Below are 21901 nucleotides of genomic sequence, written 5' to 3' on the forward strand. Positions count from 1 at the left end.
ATATTCCATCTCCATGTTTACCAAAAATGGAAGGTAGGGGAGGCTGACTGGGGATTATTCAAAAAATCTACTGAAATTGATCAAGAGATAAACGATTTTCAGAGCCCAACATCTGCTTATGAGTATTTAATCGGTATATTGTTGTGTGGTGCCATGCTGTCTATTCCTCGAACTTCTGGTAAACCTCGGCGTCCTCTAGTACCTTGGTGGAGTGATGCATGCGCATTGAGCCGAAGATAACAAGAACTTGCTACAAGAGATATCGTAGATATCCTTGCTTGGTAAATAAAATTATCTATAAAAGAGCTCTTGCTAAGCAAAAGAAAACATTTAAGCAAGCAAAGAGGGAATCGTTTATCAGATATATAAATGAATTAAAATATGATTCGCCGATGTCATTAGTCTGGAACAGAATCCGAAAGCTGCAAGGGAAATTTTCTCCACCTCCCTTGCCTATATTGAAAATTGATGGCTTCCTCATATCTGATTCTGGAGAAGTTGCAGAAACCTTTGGTAGGCATTCTCCAGTATATCTAGTGCCCTACATTACTCTCCTGCATTCACGGAAATAATTATTAGGGACAGTACCACGGTTGTTCCTGCTGTTAGTTTAAATTCAGAGTCGTATAATCTTCCTTTCACCATGAAAGAATTAGATCATGCAATCTCGTTATCTTCCCCAACATCTACTGGGGAAGATGATATACTGTACTCAATGATTTTTAATTTGCCTAGAAGTACAAAAGAATTTCTTTTTAGACATTTTAAAACAGTTTTTGGCTTTCAGGAACTTCACCAGAGTCTTGGAAGATATCGATTATTGTACCTGTTTTAAAACCTTTTAAAGATTCCTTCCTTCCTAAGAACTATAGGCCAATTGCTCTAACCAGTTGTGTTAGCAAGATTTATGAGAGGATGGTCCAATGCTCGACTTGTGTGGTATTTTTTTTTTTTTTTTTTTGGATTTCAAAGAATCTTTTATCTAATCGGCAGTTTGGCTTTAGGAAAAATAGAAGTACTTCTGACCCTTTGATGTTCCTTACTCGGAGATACAGAATGCTTTTGCTGTGCAAAACCTGACTGTTGCAGTGTTCTTTGACCTAGAAAAAGCCTACGACACTACCTGGCGAGGGGGTATCCTTATGCAACTTGTAGCCGTGGGTATTGTGGGTAATTTGTTTTATTGTCTTAAAGATTTTTTATCAGAACGTTACCTGAAAGTAAGAGTGGGCTCTTACATTTCTTCTGCTTACCCTCAAGAAGAAGGGTTACCTCAGGGAAGTGTCCTTAGTCCAACACTCTTTAATGTAGCTGTCAACGGTCTACTAGAAAAAGTTCCTGTCGGGGTGCATGGTCTGGCCTTTGCTGATGATTATGCAATAATCTGTAGTAAGTCCACAGTCTGTTTGAAGCTTGTCAAATGATCCAGACTGCTATTAATGCTTCATCATCATGGGCCAGTGCTAAAGGTTTCAAATTTCCACCAGAAAAAAACCAAAGCTATACGATTTTGTCGATTAGAAGAGTGGAAGAGATTCCTACGCTGTTTTTTAAATGATTCGATTTTACCTTATGAAGATAGCATTAAGTATCTAGGTGTTACATTTGATAAAAAAATTAACTTTTACTCAACATGTTAATGAAGTTGTATGTAACGTGAAGCTTCGAATTAATATTCTTAAAGTTGTGTCTAATTTTAAAACTGGGGGGCAGATCGAATCACCCTTTTGAGGATGTACCAGGTTTTATGCCTAAGCAAAAATTGATTATGGTAGCCAAGTTTATGGTTGTGCGTGCAAGACAACACTGCAGAAATTAGATGTTGTCCCATAATATGGCTTTAACGTATTTGTACGGGGAGCCTATAGAACTTCACCAGTTGAAAGCCTATATGTTGAAGTCAGGTTTTCCACCCACTATTTATCCGTAGGAAGAATTAGGCTTGAGAGTCATATCAAGAGTACTTACATCAAAGCTGAACCCCAACTATAAGTACGTTAGAGAACCAACTGATAGAGCCCCAAATAGACCTAGACTGCCAAGCCACTTGAAGTTCGACTAGTAGCTCTGCCAGGGAGGTTGGATTACTACCTCCTGCAGTAGCTGAAATTTCGCCCTCAAAGTTTCCTCCTTGGAATAGACCATGCCTAGAGATCTGCCCAATTAGGGACAGCAGGAGCATCAGTTCTGGTGATCAGTTGAGGGCAAGTTTCTTGGACCATGCCTCCGAACATGGTGACTCTCATCATATATATACTGATGGTTCGAAGGGTTCTGATGGTGTTGGTTGCTCTGTAGTGACTAGTGATATATTATTAAAAGAAGCTTCCATCTAATTTTTCTGTTTTTACAGCTGAACTGCTGGCAGTTTTGACTGCTCTTAAATATATTTTTTATAGTTCTTGTACTAACAAGGTTTTTACCATTTTTACCGACTCTTTGAGTGTTTTATCTTCTCTTAAAAGCCTAGTCTTTTGCCACCCTCTAGTGCAAGAAGTACAAGATATGTTTTATCTTTTAATTAATAGAAGAGGATTTTCTGTTAGGTTTTGTTGGGCTCCGTCCCATGTTGGAATTGTTGGGAATGAGCGAGCCGACGCTGCTGCTAAGGCTGCAACTAGGCTTAGGCACATTTCCAACATGGGCGTCCCTGTTTGCGATTTTAAAAGTACAATTCCCCCCGATTTTATTGTTAGGACCAACAAGGGGCAGGTCCCACTGGTCCTACTTTAGATAATAATCTTAAATTAAAGTCGATTAGACCTTCTGTTCATCCTTGGCCTCATAGCCGGATGGATAGAAGGTCTGAGATAGTTTTAGCTAGATTGCGTATTGGCCACACTAAATATACTCACGGGTATCTAATGACGAGTGGAGCGGATAGGCAGGTTCCTCGCTGTTCCACCTGTCATGTGGATTTGACTGTGGTGCATATTTTGGTGGAGTGCCCTCATTTTGAAACCAAACGTAGAGCTTGTTTGCTGGCAAATAAGTCTCTTGCCGATATTTTAGGTGAAGGTGCTCGGGCAGAGCAAATTATGACATTTTTAAAAAATATTGGTCTTTTTTACGAATTGTAGTTTTCTTTTAATTGTTTTAGGTTTCTTGTTTGGTTTTTATGAATTAATGATTTGTATGTTAGATCGGTTGTGTGTATGTTTGTTTGTGTGACAGTGACTTTTTTTTATTCTTAAGATATATATGCGCTGAATGGCCCCCCGGCTCCGGCGCTTGGCTATGTGCCAAAAATTTTATAATCTAATCTAATCTAATTGCAGCCCTCTGGCCTCGGTGGTTGTTTTTTTTATTTAAGATTTAAGTTAGCCATGATCGTGCGTCTGTCACCGTAACAACACAGGCCATCAGGGCATTATACGCTGTACAGAAAACTCGATTGCGGCCCCCCCACCCCACCCTCTTCCACTCCTAACAATTGATTCATAGTGCAACTGCGAAGTGTTCCCCATTACACGTTTTATTGGCCTAAATTCTATATTAAATTCAATTCATTATCATATGAAACAAACGCGCGCGCGCGCACACACACACACAAAAGGTCAGGTTTAGTGCTATTTATGTCGGCGATTGTTGAAAAAGTATGTCACCGTAAGTTCTTCATTAAGTGTACCTATATCTACCAGTACTTATACTCTCTTATATGTCATGGAGGTGAGACAAAGGATCTTTTTATTGTATTTGCAAACCTCCATTAACCTTCAGGAACCAATATTGACTTGAACGAGTACTAGGTACTAGATATTATTTAATTCGGAAACTCGGATTTTGTTGCTTATGGCTACGTTTAATTCGAGGTATGGAAATTAGGACACCTCGACTATAATAATAGCGCATTTTGCATGCGCACCGGAAGTTAGAGTGAGAGACAATACTTCACACAGGCTTGCTGCTACTGAATGGACATAATTACTGTAAAGTGAAAGACTTTTCTTAAATATGTATTATGTGGTATTTTCTTCCACACATTTCCTACATATTGTATATTTCCTGTACTTCAAACACAGTTTACAGGTTCTATGATGCTAGAATTAGTTAACTTGATATAAATATCTGTTTGAAACGTTTGAAAATTTCAAGTTATCTTCTTATACCGTTTGCCGTAACTGTTCATCGACGGCAATTTCTAATCCTCTGTGTAGTAAATTATAGTTAAATTCTGCAACATCACTGATAGAGGAAGGCAAAGCAACCTATCGTTATTCCCTTTACTAGGCACTGGATATATTGAACGTGCCGCATTCCACCTTGAAACTGCGGCAGCTCTGAATGAGGGTCAAGTAGCTATTCATGTCGCTCGAGTACTCTCGTTCTCAGAGGAGGGACCCTGTCAACAGGATGCGTTCATTAGTATTGCCATTCGTCAACTAATGTGGCATATGTTCCTCGGTGAAGGCGAACACCTCATATTATTTCGCTAAACTAATTTTTTAAGTTAATTTAATCCTGTTCCTTTGCTATAATTTTAAGTTGTCTACTGTAATTTGTAATATTGCGAGGAAATAAGACAAAAAGAGTATATAAGCCCACATTTACTTTAATTTATATAATTTAATTCTTGGTCGAAGTCACATCATACTGTAGATCTTCCGGTAGATGTCTAGTGCTGCTGCTTATGTTACAGTAACAGTATAACCTTAGTTAAAAGGAAGATGAAATCTGTGGTTTAGAAATTCAGTCTGGGCCATGAAAAATTAATTACAAAAAGAAATTTTGTATATCCGTAAGGTTGTGTTGACGGTCTCCTCTTAACATCTCCCAATGACTCGAACGCGAGAGGTCTTGTTCAGGTATCTCTTTGCGCGGTGACGAATTAGATACTATGATAACTATCTGTCATCATAAGATAGCTCTAACTAATCATCTATCATTATAATTCTTGTTATATTATTCTATATATATTGTGCGGTGACAACAGAGGTAAATTTAACTAAGTGCCAAGTTTACAACGTATTGCCAGATTAGCCTTGCACCTACATCTCAGCTGTAGACATAAAATAATAAAGTAGGTTCTGATGCCTTCCAATTATAAAGCAAATGAATGGCAGGTATGAAAAATCCTAAATAAAAGCACCGGTGAGGTGGACAGGTAATAAATGACAGTTCATGCACAGATCATATATTGAGAATGATTAAACTGAGGATGCTGGTGGTCATTGGCAACACTGCGGAGGTTTGTTGACATATCAACTGGAAGAGGCACTGACTAGCATGGCTATCGCTCCTGCCCGTGCCATTATTATCGTCAGTTTCAACATCTTTAGGGTAGTATGCCGGAAGTACGGCATCTATTTATTGCTGGGCATGGTTATGATCCTCCTCCAAGGCTTCTCTGGGTATTATGTGCTGCGATTGGGTGTTGGCGATTCAAGCCCTCCAGGCTCCAAGGTGGACCCCGACCACTACCTTCAGAAGGTACCTAAGACTTACGTACTTTACTTCCTACTAAAATGTCAGGAACAATGTTAATCAGTCTGTCAGGCTTATCTAGGCTGCCAATTACCTCGGCAATGCTTTGGCTAGCTCAGCCCAGGCTGGTAACGTCGGTTAGCATAGCAGGAGACATACCCTAGGTATCAGGGTAGGCTACCGAATTTGACTAGGGTAAACAACCGAGTGGACTGGCCAACTCACCGACTACCGCGGTTTTGTCCACCCTCCGAAAAAGTACTTTAACACGTTCTGACACCGGAGATGGTCATCAGTCCTGAGTTGTTGGTGGTGATAACAGGAGCTCAAGACCTCTACTCTACTTTTGAAGTACTATAGTAAGTATTTTCTCCAAAGTTAGAAATTAAGGCCATATTTTAACATTTAAACAGAGGGTAATGAAAAGGGTGGCCAACGCAGTGCACACTACCCCAAAACACTTTCGAAGTTTTTACTTGTAACTCCAAGTATTTCGAAGATTGACGCCATCTTGATGTTTGTGGAGTTACTTGTGTCAACAAACTTCCCATTTCCTGTGCTAAATCTGCACACCACTTGTACCCATAGACGCTGGGGCACTGTCATCACAACAATTGTAAACCCGACCTCTAACCAGTATTTATTCGTACTTATTCAAGGGGACTAGGTATTTCTACAGAAGCAATCCGCGGTGGCTTAGACTATGGCAATTGACTGATTCCTATGTTATTTGAGTTACTGTACAAGATTTAAAAGTAATATCCATTCGGGCGGCTGTAACTAAGCAGTAATTGAAATTGAAAGTTACATAATAGCCGCACCAAACTCAAAGGTATATTAAAGTTTAGTTCCAACCAAACGAAAAAAATATTCCTTACAACCCTTGTAAAGCAACTAAATACATAAGAAAATGTCAATTGCCATAGTCTAAGTCACCGAAGAACGGTCCTATAGGAAGGTACCAAGTATTCGTTTACGGTTGAAGGCAATGTAAACACAGCCGCCATGTTTAAATTCCCCAACCACCACGGAGCCGAGCCATATGTTCACTAAGGGTGGGGGGGGGGGTAAGGTGGAAGGTACGAGTTGTCTTAGCAGCACCCCACTGAATAGTAACATACCTTGACGCAACTTTCGGCGAAAGCCTAACACTCACTTTCCTAAAACATAATAATTAAGAATAATGTTTGGACCTTACCTTAAAGGGGTGGAGGGTACAAAGCAGCAGCTGCTTTTTAAGAATGCGTGGAGGCGGGTCTTGGGTTCCTCAAATGCAGCTTGAAATAAGCAACAGCCACCCCGTACCCGACGAAGTTATACATTCTCCTCCCGTATCTTGGAGTCGACTGAATGGGGGCTAAAAGACCTGCTTTCTCAGGAGGCCATGGTCCTGGCAAAAACCGATTAAGTCGATCATAACTTAACCTGAGTAAAAGGCCAGAAAAATCTTTGTAACTCATGTAACAATTGTTACATGAAGTTGGCAAAGAGTTTCTGGTGAGCAGAGGTCTGGGGGCAGCGTGAAGTAGATGCAGCAGTGGATGTCATGGCGGCAGATTCAACAGTGTTGGAGTTCTACAGTTAGGAGGTGGCAGGAGGCCAGACCGTAGAAAACAGGGAAGAGGTGGGGTGGAGTAGTAAAAATGCTTTGATGCTATTGGTTGAGGCAGGGTGGGGCTGAGGTAAATGAACAAGCACTTAACAAGATAAGTTGGCAATGTTAAGGGTAATAAAAGTAAATGGGTAGTTAAGGAACTAAATGTAAATGTGGGATGGGTTCAAAATATGAAATAATACAAATACATATATAACGGCCCAGGAGGGTGGGATTTAAGTCCTGGGTGGTAAATGTGTAAAAGGGCCTATAGTTGTTTTAATAAATACAAAAGACCAAATTAAAACATAGGTTAGCATATAACAAAACTAATTAAACTTGTAGGGATGTTGCCTGACCATGGGTGGGGTTGGGCCTGCTGTAACCCCCCTTAAAGAACCAAACCAACCTAACATAACCTAACCTAGCAGGGGATGTAACCTTACCTAGTAGGGAACTTAACCTAGTAGGCAATGTTGCCTGACCAGGGGGGATTTGCCCCCTGTACCCCCCCTTACCCCCCCAAAGGCCTAACCTAACCTAGTAAGGAATGTAACCTAACCTAACCTAGTAGGGGAATATTGGCCTGACCAGGGGACTTCGCCCCCCGTACCCCCCCTTAAAGGCCTAACCTAACCTAGTAAGGAATGTAACCTACCTAGTAGGGAACATTGCCTGACCAGGGGGGCTTCGCCCCCCCGTACCCCCCCTTAAACGGCCTAACCTAACCTAGTAAGGAACGTAACCTAAACCTAACCTAGTAGGGAAATACTAGCCTAACCTAACCAAGTAAGGAATGTACCTAACTAACCTGGACCTAGTAGGGAAGGATTGCCTGACCAGGGGGGGGGCTTCGCCCACCCCCCGTACCCCCCCTTAAAAAAGGCCTAACCTAACCTAGTAAGGAACGTAACCTAACCTAACCTAGTAGGGAAATACTAGGCCTAACCTAACCAAGTAAGGAATGTAACCTAACTAACCTAACCTAGTAGGGAATATTGCCTGACCAGGGGGCTTAGCTTCGTAACCCCCCCTTAACCCCCCCTTAAAGGCCTACCTAACCTAGTTAAGGAATGTAACCTAACCAACCTAACCTAACCTAACCTAGTAGGGAATATTGCCTGACCACCAGGGGGGCTTCGCCCCCTGTACCCCCCCTTAAAAGGCCTAACCTAACCTAGTAAGGAATGTAACCTAACCAACCTAACCTAACCTAACCTAGTAGGGGATATTGCCTGACCATGGGGGGCTTCGCCCCCCCCCCCGTACCCCCCCTTAAAATCCCAACCTAACCTAGTAAGGAACGTAACCTAACCTAACCTAGTAGGGAAATACTAGGCCTAATGTAACCTAGTAAGGAATGTAACCTAACCAACCTAACCTAGTAGGGAATATTGCCTGACCAGGGGGCTTCGCCCCCCCTGTACCCCCCCTTAAAGGCCTAACCTAACCTAGTAAGGAACGTAACCCTAACCTAACCTAGTAGGGAAAATACTAGGCCTTAACGTAACCTGGTAAGGAAATGTAACCTAACCAACCTAACCTATAACCTAACCTAGTATGGAACATTGCCTGACCAGGGGGCTTCGCCCCCCCATACCCCCCTTAAAGGCCTAACCCAAACCTAAACCTAGTAAGGAACGACCTAAACCTAACCTAGTTAGGGAAAAAACTAGGCCTAACGTACCTAGTAAGGAATGTAACCTAACCTAACCTACCTAGTAGGAATATTGCCCTGACCAGGGGGGCTTCGCCCCCCAGTACCCCCCCTTAAAGGGCAGGCTAACCTAACCTAGTAAGGAATGTAACCTAACCAACCTAACCTAACCTAACCTAGTAGGGAATTTTGCCTGACCATGGGGGCTTCGCCCCCCGTACCCCCCCTTAAAGGCCTAACCTAACCTAGTAAGGAATGTAACCTAACCTAGTAGGTAACCAAGTAGGGAATGTAACCTAACCAACCAACCCCCCCCCCCCCCCCCCCCCCCCCCCCCCGGTATCCACCCTTGAAGAACTAACCAACCTAGCCTACCGGGTAACCCCCTTCAAGGAAGAAGTAAAACTAGTAGGTAAACCAACATATAACAAACTAACCTAAGGGTATGTTGCCTAACCGGGGGATGGGATTCGGCCCCCAGTAGGTAAATGACATATAAACCTAACTTTGATGGGTGTGGAAGTGTTGTAAAATGTAAAAAGTACCATACATAACTGCATAATAGTAAGGAAACTGGAAGGGAGGTGTAAATTGTAATGTCTGTAAAAGTGTATAATGGAATATATTTAAATGTAGGTTTTATAAAAATAATGGCAAACTATATATTTAAATGTTATATATTTAAATGTAGGTTTTATAATAATAATAGCAAACTTTAATCAGATATTGGTATCGGTGAGAAATGCATTGTAAATGTGTAACGTAAAGAGCCAGTCGTGAATACTGGAAAGGGGAGGGATTGACTGTGTATAAATTATATAGGGAGTGTGTATGTAATATGCAACGCAATGTGCAATTTCACGTAACAGGTAGGTAGGTAGGTATCGAAACGTCCTAAAACTGAGTTCTATATCAACACGTAGGCATTTTTAGGTGTCTGTCCTCAATTATAACATAATATTTCAAGTTATATATGGTGAAATAATTAGGTGGGGATGATTCAAAACAGTTATTATACAAATACTATGGGAAAATGAAAAGGAATAAACACTAGAATTCACATAACATGTTTAATAAACAAACTTAGGTACAAATGCTTTTATGTAACTCAACGTATGGTTACCAGCCAGGGTTCCCAGATGACACCACTACCAACCAGCCAAAGTCTACCATGAAACCAGCCAAAATCCCGCCAAATGGAAATCCAAACCAACCCAACCGGCAAATATATGTGCGTTATATTTTATCTTTATAAATGCATATTTTTTTATCAATATATGCTTGTATAGCGGCATCATAGTTTTAGTTATAGAATATAAAACTAACTATAAGAATACAGGAAAAAAAAAACGAAGATTGAATGAATTGAAATTTTGAAAGAGGCTCGTTCTCTGAGAATCCAGCGGCCTGTTTTGTGTGCGTTATATTTATCTTTATAAATGCATATACAGTAGACCCTTGACTCACGAACGCATTGACCCACGTACAACTCGATCCCCGACCAAAATTATAGGTAAAATTTCACCCTTGACCTACGAACTAACTTTGAGATACGAACAAAAAAAAATGCGGAAAATAAAAATTCTGTTTGGGTCATGAACTATTTTGAGCATGAACATTTGAAAAATGCTGGAAATTTCTGGAAAATAACAATTCACTTTGTTTCACAAACTAATTTTTAGACACAAACATTTGAAAAATGCGCGAAATCGCCCAGCACACGAGAGAGCGTTTGAGATTGCCATGGGAACAGCCATCCTCCAGCCGCCCACGCACGGCGTCACCCACGCATCGCTCTTTGTCTCATCTCATTGTGTACAAGACGTTCGTCAATTCGCTTAGCATTTTTTGCGCTAAAACTTGTGATTTTCTTCATAACCTGGGCCCTAAGAAAGTGAAGAGTGGTGGTGAAAGTAAGAAAGTGAAGAGTGATGGTGAGAATGAGGGTGCAGAAGGAAGATAACCGTTGAAATAAGAAAGAAATCAACTGACGAAGAGGAGGCTGGGGAGGAAGTTACAGATGTCAGCAGTGATGTGATAAAAGACGCATTGGAAAAGTGGAATGATGTCCAGTGCTTCCTTGAATTGTATCATCCCCGGACAAAATTGTTACGAACAGGATCGTGAATATGCTCAATGAAAATTTAATGAGCCATTTCAGAAAAGTTATGCAAGGAAGGAAAAGGCAACAGACATTGGATAAGTTTGTAATTAAACGTTCACCAAAAAAAACCTAGAAGAGTTGAATCTCCGGAACGAGATCTCCCCGACCTGGATGGGGGAGGGGTCTCCTTCTGCACAATAACCTCCTCCCCACCCACCACCTCCTCTTCTCTTGTCCGTCAAGCCAGTCTCGCCAGTCATAGTAGTGTTCACTTTACAAACGTTTTATAGTGTTAGTTTACCATTTTAAATTATATTATTAGATATTTGAGAGGTTTTTTTACACTGACTTTTACATTATCTGTGTAAAATAAGGCAAAATATACATATATATATTGGTTCGTAGGGGTCAGAGAACCAATTAATATTATTCCCATTAAACCTTATGGGGAAATTAGCTCCGAGTCACGAACAATTTGGAACACGACCAAGGTCTAGGAACGGATTGTGTTCGTGAGTCAAGGGTCTACTGTATTTTTATCATATATATGCTTGTGTGCGTTATATTTATCTTTATAAATGTATATTTTTTTATCGTATATATGCTTGTATAGCGGCATCATAGTTTAGTTAGATAATGTAAAACTAATATAAGAATACAGGAAAAAAAAACGAGAATGAATTGAAATTTTGAAATGAGGCTCGTTCTCTGAGAATCCGGCGGCCTGTTTTGTGGTCGTCTGGTGTGTGTGATTTTTATTTTAATTCCATCTACATATTTTGCTTAAATGTTACCAAAGTTTTTACTGAAAACCTATTCCAAAAAGTCAAACCCCAGATTTTCCTGAAAACCTTACCTTCAAAATTCCCAATCTGGGGAGAGATTCCTGCAATCGTGGGATCAGTGTTTAGCTCAATAGAAAGTATTTGAAAACCAGCCAAAATACCACTACCCACCAAAGTGGAATTTTACCCACCAAATTAGGAAAAAAGCCAAATTTGGTGAGAAACTGCCAAATCTGGGAACCCTGTACCACCCATCCTTCACTCAGTCCGGTAGCAACGTAGGGGTCATACTGTAACGTGTTTGGCTAAATACAGTGTCCCTCCCGTAACACCCCCATTTTTTTTCCTCACTAAGCAGTCTGAGTTTAGGCCAAAAGCTCCTTACAGTTAGCGCATGCGCAGTAGCATTAGCGCATGCGTAGTAGGATTCAGTGTTGTGGTAGTAGTAGTAGGTAGACGAATATGGATGTGGAACGGCTCCAACTATTCGCTAGTTTTGTTATCTCTTATTTCCGCCTGTATTTCATGTTTTTTAAAGGTGATAAATGTGGGAAATACCACAATAACACGGCAAAATCACCCCCAAGTGGTTTCTACCCCACCCACCCCGGTTCCCACTGGGGGTCCCCCTTACCGTAGGATAGAGTTAGGGTTTTGTCCCCACCCAAAACCCCGGTTCCCAATGGGAATCCCCTTTACCGTAGGATAGAGTTCAAAGGTAAATTAGGGTTCGTCCGAATAAATATTACTTCAAATTCTTGTTCAGGAGGTAAAACTGCATAGAAAAACCGCAACTGCCATACTCTGGGCCGCCGCGGATAGGTACACTAGATCTACCGGGGACTACAGCATTCTTTGCGGCGTTTAGCGCTCTTCAGTTGTTTATCCGTGTTGTCGATTGGTATGTGTTTACCCTCCAAACTGGGTATAAGACTTACACAAAACTGGGGAAATAAGTGAGATTAGTGTATCTATTTGTAGTATATATAACACTATTACAGCAATTTTATCATTACTGCATTACTATGACAACTAGAATTTATGGAAACAGTTTGTAAATGCATCGGCGTATGTGTGAAGCTCCATTAGTTTGGCAACGATGAGTCTTTTTGCCGTCGTCTGCTCGTACTTCAGAAATATCTGTAATTTTTCGGGGTTAATTTGGTTGCAAAAAAGGGATAATAGACTTGAATTAAATAAACATTTTGAAGTAAAGTTAAACTAAATAATGAGTAAAGTAAACAATTAAGGGAATAAAGCTTTGCACCACGTAAACATGTAGTCGTCTACTGCTCGTAACTGTGTTTGAGGAGTGAGTGCTTAGGAACCAGGAATAGCAAGGTGGTTGAAGTACAATTTGGAGTGAATTAAGACCAAAATGTGTATAGTTACAATCAAATAAGCACTGTGGAGTTTCAGTTGTGATGGCAGTAAGGATAAAACCACCGATTACAAGGTAAAAAGGAATTCAGTTCAAAACATGACTCTGGGAATAAAAAGTTTCATACTTTCACTAATATAGGCAACAAAATGTTGTTTTATTGTGCTGATTACAACTGCAATCTTGAGTAAGATCAATAAACGTTACATATACCGTATACAATAACATTGTTCAAATAAGTGCTGGGAAGGCTGGGTAAGGTGGTGGATTGTCTGTGGTTAGAATGGCCAGCCACGTGATTGCCGCCATATTGGATTTCAAAACTGCCTTGAAAACATGTTTTATGAAGAGCTCACATGCTTATTTTAGTTCATATGGGGCTTTCATATATCACATTATGTTGACGAAACTTCAAACTTTTAAATGGTATGCTTAAAGTTGTAATTGTATTCTTATTTCACCAATTAAATATCGAGTGAATAAGGCCTGGCTAGCGCAATGACGAGGGATCGTCTGCGGCTGTTTACCCTACTAGGGTAGAATACCGAATGGCCGGCCTTTACCTTCCCGAAAAAATACATTAACACGTCCTGTAACCCAGGACAGACACTGGTCAAGAACCAGTGTCCTCCGTTGAAGCAACACCTCAGACCTCTACTTTCCTCTTGATGTAAGTTTTTCTCCCAAGTCACAAATTAAGGCCATAATTTCTGATTTTCGGGAAGGTGGTCGCACTATGGTACAGGTGGTGGCCATCTGGTATTTTACCTGGTATTTCTATATAAGAATTCCGCGGCGCTACACGATGGTACCAACGGCTACGATGTACCGACGTATAGAGTTCAAAGGTAAATAACAGTTTAGTTACCGAATAAATATTATTTTGAATTCTTGTTCAGGAGGTAAAACTGCAAAGAAAAACCGCAACTGCCATAGTCTAGGTCTCCGAGGAATAGTTATACGTATAGATCTACCTTTTACCTTAATTTCCGATCTTTGGGAAGTCTTGCCCGCTTATTGATCCACCCTCCAAAAAATCACTTTAACCCTTATACGCCTATTAGACGTATTAAACGTTGACGAAAATTGTCTGTTGGTTGCCGAATTGACGTATGAAACGTCCACGCAAAAAAGTTTTTTTAAAAACCGGAAAAATAGTTTTAGGCCTACTTGGCGAAAACTTTTGAATCAAGCACCTTGAGGGATGGTGGGAGTTCACGGATCAAGCTGTTGTTTTGTTTACAATCATTACCCAGGTGCGCAAGCGCGAATTTCTTTCTTCTCGCACTATAAAGCATGAGCGACACGTCAGAAATTATTTTGTCACTTTGACATAATTTTTGCACCATTTCATAGTAGCCATTACACAGAGTTTTATGTATGAAAATGTGCGCAATTTCATGTAGAATGCAACAAAAAACAACCCATGGCTGTAGCTTTTATCAGTTTTGAAATATTTTCATATAAATAACGATAAGTGCCAAAATTTCAACTTTTGGTCAACTTTGACTCTACCGAAATGGTTAAAAACCCAATTGTAAGTTAAAACTCTTACATTCTAGTAATATTCAATCATTTACCTTCACTTTGCAACAATTTGGAAGTCTTAGCGCAATATTTCAATTTATGGTGAATTTTTGAAAAAAAACTTTTTCCTTGCGTCCGCGCAGTAACAATTCTGAAAAAATCAGAAATTTTTTTGTCCGATTGTCATGATGTTTGCACCGTTTTATATTAGCCATTACATAAAGTTTTATATATGAAAATGTGCACAATTTCATGTAGAATACAACAAAAAATAACCCATGGTTGTAGCTTTCATCAGTTTTGAAATATTTTCATATAAATAACAATAAGTGCCAAAATTTCAACCTTCAGTCAACTTTGACTCTACTGAAATGGTAAAAAAACGCAATTGTAAGCTAAAACTATTACATTATAGTAATATTCAATCATTTGCCTTTATTTTGCAACAAACTGGAAGTCTCTAGCAAAATATTTGGATTTATGGTGAATTTATGAAAAAAACATTTTCCTTACATCCGCGATTGTCATAATGTTTGCACCGTTTTATATTAGCCGTAACATAAAATTTTATTTATAAAAATGTGTGCAATTTCATGTAGAATACAACAAAAAACCACCCAGGTTGTAGCTTTTATCAGTTTTGAAAGATTTTCATATAAATAACGATAAGTGCCAAAATATCAACCTTCGGTCAACTTTATAGTAATATTCAATCATTTGCCTTTATTTTGCAACAAACTGGAAGTCTCTAGCACAATATTTTGATTTATGGTGAATTTATGAAAAAACGTTTTCCTTGCATCTGCGCGGTAACTCTTCCGAAAATATCAGAAATTTTTTTGTCCGATTGTCGTAATGTTTGCACCGTTTTATATTAGCCGTAACATTAAATTTTATATATGAAAATGCGTGCAATTTCATGTAGAATACAACAAAAAACCACCCAGGTTGTAGCTTTTATCAGTTTTGAAAGATTTTCATATAAATAATGATAAATGCCAAAATATCAACCTTTAGTCAACTTTGACTGGACCAAAATGGTAAAAAAACGCAATTGTAGGCTAAAACTCTTACATTCTAGTAATATTCAACCAGTTACCTTCACTTTGCAACAAATTGGAAGTCTCTAACACAATATTTCAATTTATGGTGAATTTATGAAAAAAACATTTTCCTTACATCCGCGCGGTAAGCCTTCTGAAAAAATCAGAAATTTTTTTGTCTGATTGTCGTAATGTCTGCACCGTTTTATATTAGCCGTTACATAAAGTTTTATATATGAAAATGTGCGCAATTTTGTGTAAAATACAACTAAAAACAACCCATGGTTGTAGCTTTTATTAGTTTTGAAATATTTTCATATAAATAACGATAAATAGAAAAAGTTTGACCTTCAGTCAACTTTAACTCGACCAAATGGTCAAAACCTGCAAATGTAAGCTACAACACTTACAGTCTAGTAACATTCAATCAATTACCTTCATTTTGCAACAAACAAGAAGTCTCTAGCACAATATTTCGATTTATGGTGAATTTTTGAAAACAACTTTTATTTACGTCCGCATGTTACAAATTCATGCGTCATATTGTGATAATATTTTGTGTTGCTTTGATCGTTTTACAATTTGTTATATACCAAAACCATCGCAATTTAGTGTAGAATAGAACAAAAAAATAATTAACTCATTAGCTTTAACCGTTTTGCTGACAGCGCGATTTGTATACAATTACTATATATGAAATTTTTTTTTGCGCTGTCATATATTCCAATATTTATATATGATAATGATATTTTTTTCATTTCTGATGGTTGCATACTAAACTTCAGCCAATGACAAAAAAAAAAAAATAGCCAAAAATGAACTCTTAATCTTGAAAATTAAGCGTGCTGTGATTTTTTGAAAAAAAAAATTTCGCTTTGGTGCTCACTCGCGAACGCCGCCGGTATACGGGAGACACTTTCGGAAATACTGGCTCAGTGTTTAAGGGTTAACACGTCCTGGCACTGGAGATGGGCACCAGTCATTAGTCATCGGTGGTGAGAGCAACACCTCAGGACCTCTACTCTCCTTTCGAAGTAAGCAAAAGTACTTTTTCGGAGGGTGGATCAACAAGCAGAGGTGGTCGTTAAGTATTTTACCTTAGGGTCAGAGGGTGTCGCCAGGCGCTTTCAATGAAACGTTGCTTGGGTAAACAACCAAGTGGACTACCTTGGCCAGTCTCACCCGCTCGTTGACCCACCTTCCAAAAAAGTACTTTAACACATCCTGACACCGGAGATGGACACCAGTCATGAGTCATCGGTTATGGAAGCAACACCTCGAGACCTCTACTTTCCTCTTGAAATAAGTGTTTTCTCCCAAAGTACAAAATAATGTCATAATTTAAGATTAAACAGAGGTCAGTATTACGACAGGATTTTGGATCTTGAAAAAAACTTTAAAATAATAGGGTAAACAACTGAGTGGACTACCTGGGCTGGTCTTGCCCGCTCGTTGACCCACCTTCCAGATAAAGTTATTTAACACGTTCTGACACCGGAGATGGACACCAGTCACGAGGTCATCGGTTCATGGATAAGCAACACCTCAAAGAACCATCTACTTTCCTCTCAAAAGAGTTTTTCTTCTAAAGTACAAAATAGTGTCATAATTTAAGATTAAACAGAGGTTAATGACCATCTAGCCATGTGCAGTGCAAGCATACACCTCCATGACACCTCCATGATGCTTTCAAAATTTTTACTTAAAACACATTATCGCTGGGACACTTTCTTCACAACAATCTTAAACGATGAAGAAGTTTGCCCTCGAGTCTAAGAAAACTCGCGATTTTCAGGAGGAAAGAAGAGTGCGCTGGATAATTTTTAAATAAATTGTTAAACATCAGTGTAAGGGTATGAATAACATCAATTTATTATGTATTCAGGATAATTAATTTGAAAATATTTGTTGTTGAAAAAGTAACTAGATTTTTGACTCAAATATCAATGGTTTTGCTGTGAAAAGTTGCTATGGTGTTGTTTGCGCTCTCCTATTTTTCACTGTTGCCAATTGGTATGTGTTTACTCTCCAACTGGGTATAAGACTTACACAAAACCGTGGAAATAAGTAAAATTAGCGTATCTGTTTGTAGTATACGTATATACATATTAGAGCAATTTTATCATTATTGCATTACTATAACTACTAGAATTCCTGGAAACAGTTTGTAAATGCATCAGTGTATGTGTGAAGCTCCACTTATTGGCAATGATGAAATTTTGCCATTCCTAGCATGCAAGCATTAAAGGTTTCATTTATTTCAGGTATAAGTACAATGATTAAAAATCAAAAAGTCAAAATAGTAATGTAGACTTGAATCAATGAAAAGTGCTATAAAAAATACAAAATTTTTGTTATAAACAATTCACTAATCCATCGTCTGCTCGCTGGTGCGTTTGGCAGCCATATGTATGTACAGGGTGTTCCATAAAGTCCCAATACCATTACAAGTATTTATAACTCAGAAACCATATAACATAGATTAATGCAGTTTTTTTGTAGAATGTTCTACCTTCAAGTTTACATGACTATATACTTCATTCTACAAAAAACTGCATTACTGTTATATGGTTTCTGAGCAATAAATACTTGTAATGGTATACTGAGCCTTTTTGGACACCCTGTACATTAAGACAAAAATTGTTCCTGCCATGGTGCTGTTAACACACTCAATGTACTTCAAGTGCAATTTGGAGTGAATTAAGACCAAAATGTGTATAATTACAATCAAATAAGCACTGTGGAGTTTCAGTTGTGATGGCAGTAAGGATAAAACCTCCGATTACAAGGTAAAAATGAATTTCAATTCAAACCATGACCCCATGAATAAGAAGTCTCATACTTTCACTAATATATAGGCAACAAAATGTTGTTTTATTGTGCTGATTACAACTGCAATCTTGAGTAAGATCAATAAACGCTTCATATATACACTAATATTGTTCAAATGAGCGCTGGGAAGGCTGGGAAGGACGTGGTATTGATGCCGAACACGAAAGGGACTGGATGCAAAAGACGCCATATTGGATTTAAAAAACTGCCTTGAAAACATATTTTACAAAGACCTCACATGCTTATTTTAGTTCGTATGGTGCTTTCATATATCACATTATGTTGACAAAACTTCAATGTTTTGAATGGTATGCTTAAAGATGTAATTGTATTCTAGTTTCACCAATTAGATATCGAGTGAATAAGGGTGATCTACCTGATTAAGATGGACTCAAGGCAGTTGTTTCCCCTAGTAATGAAACATTGGCTTTTGGCTTTAGCATCAATGGGTATGTTTGAATGTAAAGTAAAACTACCTAAGGTAGGGTAAAATACCGAATGGCCACATGGCGGCCACCTCTACCGTAGTGCAACCACCTTCCCGAAAATTTAAATTAAAAGTGGAGGTCTCGAGGTGTTGCTTCGAAGGATGCTGGCTCTTGACTAATGTACATCCTGGGTTACAGGACATGTTAAAATACTTTTTTGGGAAGGTGGTCACACTACGGGAGAGGATGGCCATTCAGTATTTTACCCTATGGTTGGATGGTGTCACCAGGGGCTTTCAGTGACAAATCGCTATTGTGACAGGATTTTGGAGTTTGAAAAAAAACTTTAAAGCAATAGTACAATGAAACTCTGGCTTTTGGCTTTAGCATCAATGGGTACATTTGAATGTAAGGTAAAACTACCTACTACAGGGTAACTGCATGTATTAACTACCTGTTACCTTGAAAATTGATTTTTCCCATACTTTTAGTGGTAGACCTAAGTACTTGCTCTGCTTCGGGTATTTTCTCAAAAAGTGACTTTTTCTATATGCTAGTATTTTGGTGGCTCATTAAGAATTGGTAGGTCTGGTAAGCATAGTAGGTCCACGGCCGATAGGTCTTTTGAAATTAACGTTTCGTACAGTTTTTTGGTTGCATATTAACAATTTATCGTCACTTTTTGTAATTAACCTGTAATTTACCTTAGAACTACATATATACAACAAGCTAGTTGACCCAGTGGGAATTCAGGGTTTGGGGGGGGAGAGAACATCAGGAGAAGGTTATAACATGCTATTGTGGTATTTTTTACTCTATATGGCATTAGAAACACAAAAAGCAAGCACAAATAAAAGGCAAATAAACCGACAAGGGTAGGTGCACTGTTATACCTTACCCTTACCTTACAGGGTAGGGGAACTTTTGGTGCAAAGTCGCTTTCAGGGCGATTCGAGACCTGTCTCTCAGTGATGTCAAATTGGGATTGGTTGCGGGCTTCATACATGATGTATACATGATGGTTACATGATTTGAACAAGACAGTCATAAAAGTTCATGTTTTTTTTTACATTATCTTATTAATTTATTATATTTACCCTCATACATTTAATGTTATGTATTTACAAACATTCAGTTTTCTGTAAGTTATCTATTTATAAGTTTTCAGTAAATCATCATCTATAATATTTCCTGATGACCTTTTTTTCTTTTCTGCTTCCACTGCAGTCAGTGTTTAATGCAGTTACTTGGCTATTCAAGATCAGCCCTGGCCAGGTAACAGGCCTACTAGGTTAGGTTAGGTTAAGTTGGTTAGGTTACTATGATAACCTTTATTTTATGTTTCCTTGCAAGGGGGTTCCAAGCTGGTGAAGCCCCTTAGATCAAAAGAACTAAAAGTTTAGGAAGAATCAATTTTACACATGTAACTTACCAAGTAATTACATGTAGCTGAAAGCTTCCTACCACGGCAGTCCAAATATTCCGAATTTTGTGGCAGTGCCACCATTGGTAGTGTAGGTGAATAAGTCCCGTCCACTTTTGTGACCGATGGGTACAAAACTGCTGAGAGAACCAATTTGTTTTCTGGCGGCTCCTGACTAACATCGGTGGTTGTGGCTGTCATCTTTCCACATTGTTTGGATATTTTCTTCCAGTATCTTTGGTGACGTACTTTATTATTTTGTGGTTGTTTACATAATTAGCTAGATCAATTATGCCAGATTCAAGCTCTTTGAGCATTAGATATTGTTCAGAAGGACATAGAACTAGGTTGACTAAGTTCTCATATGACACACACCAAATGCATTAAATGTAGGGGCCAGGATTTTTCTAGGGAACTAACTTGTTCAGAGTGTATAGATTGGGATTATTTTAAACAGAAAACATTGAAATCTAATTTAGAATAAGAGGTAAGTATTTAAAAAATGAATCTTAAATTAAATGTTTATATTTTATAAAAATTTCAATTTTTCTGGATATGTTAATCTGTATAGTAGTTCTGTGAAATTTCCATTATCCATGTTAAAACCCTACTTTAGTATACTGTACTATATTTGCTTTTTTTTCTATAGAAAGCTTATCTTATTTTTGCAAATTTCAGAGAGATGGAGGTGGTAATGGGAACTTTCACCAAACCAGTGACAGAGCAGATGCAGATACCCATGATAAAGGTAGGTTGTGACCTTCATTTATATTTGCAATATGTTTCAGCAAATTGCTTGTCTTGTGGTTTTATGGAAGGCTTGAGAACTTAGCAGTCAATAAATATAATGTATGTACCCTGTTTAGTTTTGCCAGATACATAATGGGTTTTTGGTAGAATGAGCTGTTAATTGGCATGTTGGTAATAGGAAATTAGTGTACAATCGATCTCCGCCTATTTGGGGTTCGGGATTCACGGCTTCACCTATTCACTTATTTTTCTGTGGAACTCATCACCAAATTATTTGTGAAAAGTTTGGTAATTCGCAGATTTTTTTGTCGAGAAATTTTCACTAATTATACTGTATTTTAATGTATGACACTTACCTGGCAGGTATATATATAGCTATATTCTCTGTTCCACCTGGCAGAAATTTCAAATCTCGCGGCAAACGCTAGTAACCTATTAGTAGTTCAGGATACCACCACCCCGTTACCGTGGCGCTAGCGCCAGGACCGTTCCTACTTGTGCCAGATTTTTTTCTGCCAGCCGAACCGGCAACATTGTTGGTGGTTTCCCTGCTAGGATTTTCTTCTCGTTGCTGACTTTTCATGGAATTTTTGGTATCGTACTTGGAAACGTTAGCTTGGCATTCGCTTTGGATTGTTCTTGGAAGATGTCTGACACTGGTAGTATGTTTAGAGTTTGTGTGAAAGAGGGGTGGTAAGGTAAGGGTTGCCCGAAGGCTTCGGTCGACCCTCATACCATTTGCAAGAAGTGTAGAGAGAATGTGTGTACTTGGGAGAGTATGTGTGTGAATGTGAGAATTTGTCAGAGAGGAAGTGGAAGATATTTATGAATATGTTGTAAAGGCTTGAGAAAGATCGTGTAAGGAGATCTGTTTCTCGTAGTGAGAGGTCGAATACTTCTAGTAAAAGGAGTGAATGTGTTTCCTCTCCAGCTCCTTCTAACGTAGAGTTTGG

General features: G+C 38.8%; 1 protein-coding gene across 1 annotated transcript in view; it reads left to right on the plus strand.

The window, feature by feature from the left end:
* Positions 1 to 5178: 5178 nt before the first annotated feature.
* LOC135219926 (xylosyltransferase oxt-like) overlaps positions 5179 to 21901 on the plus strand; it is a 313007-nt gene continuing 296284 nt past the window's right edge. Inside the window, exon 1 of the mRNA XM_064257145.1 lies at positions 5179 to 5430. Within this exon, the coding sequence (XP_064113215.1) occupies positions 5227 to 5430 (204 nt within the window). The 5' untranslated portion in view covers positions 5179 to 5226. The remainder of the gene's footprint in view (positions 5431 to 21901) is intronic.

Source organism: Macrobrachium nipponense, chromosome 1 (assembly GCF_015104395.2).
Source record: "Macrobrachium nipponense isolate FS-2020 chromosome 1, ASM1510439v2, whole genome shotgun sequence".
In the NCBI taxonomy this organism is placed as follows: Eukaryota; Metazoa; Arthropoda; class Malacostraca; order Decapoda; family Palaemonidae; genus Macrobrachium; species Macrobrachium nipponense.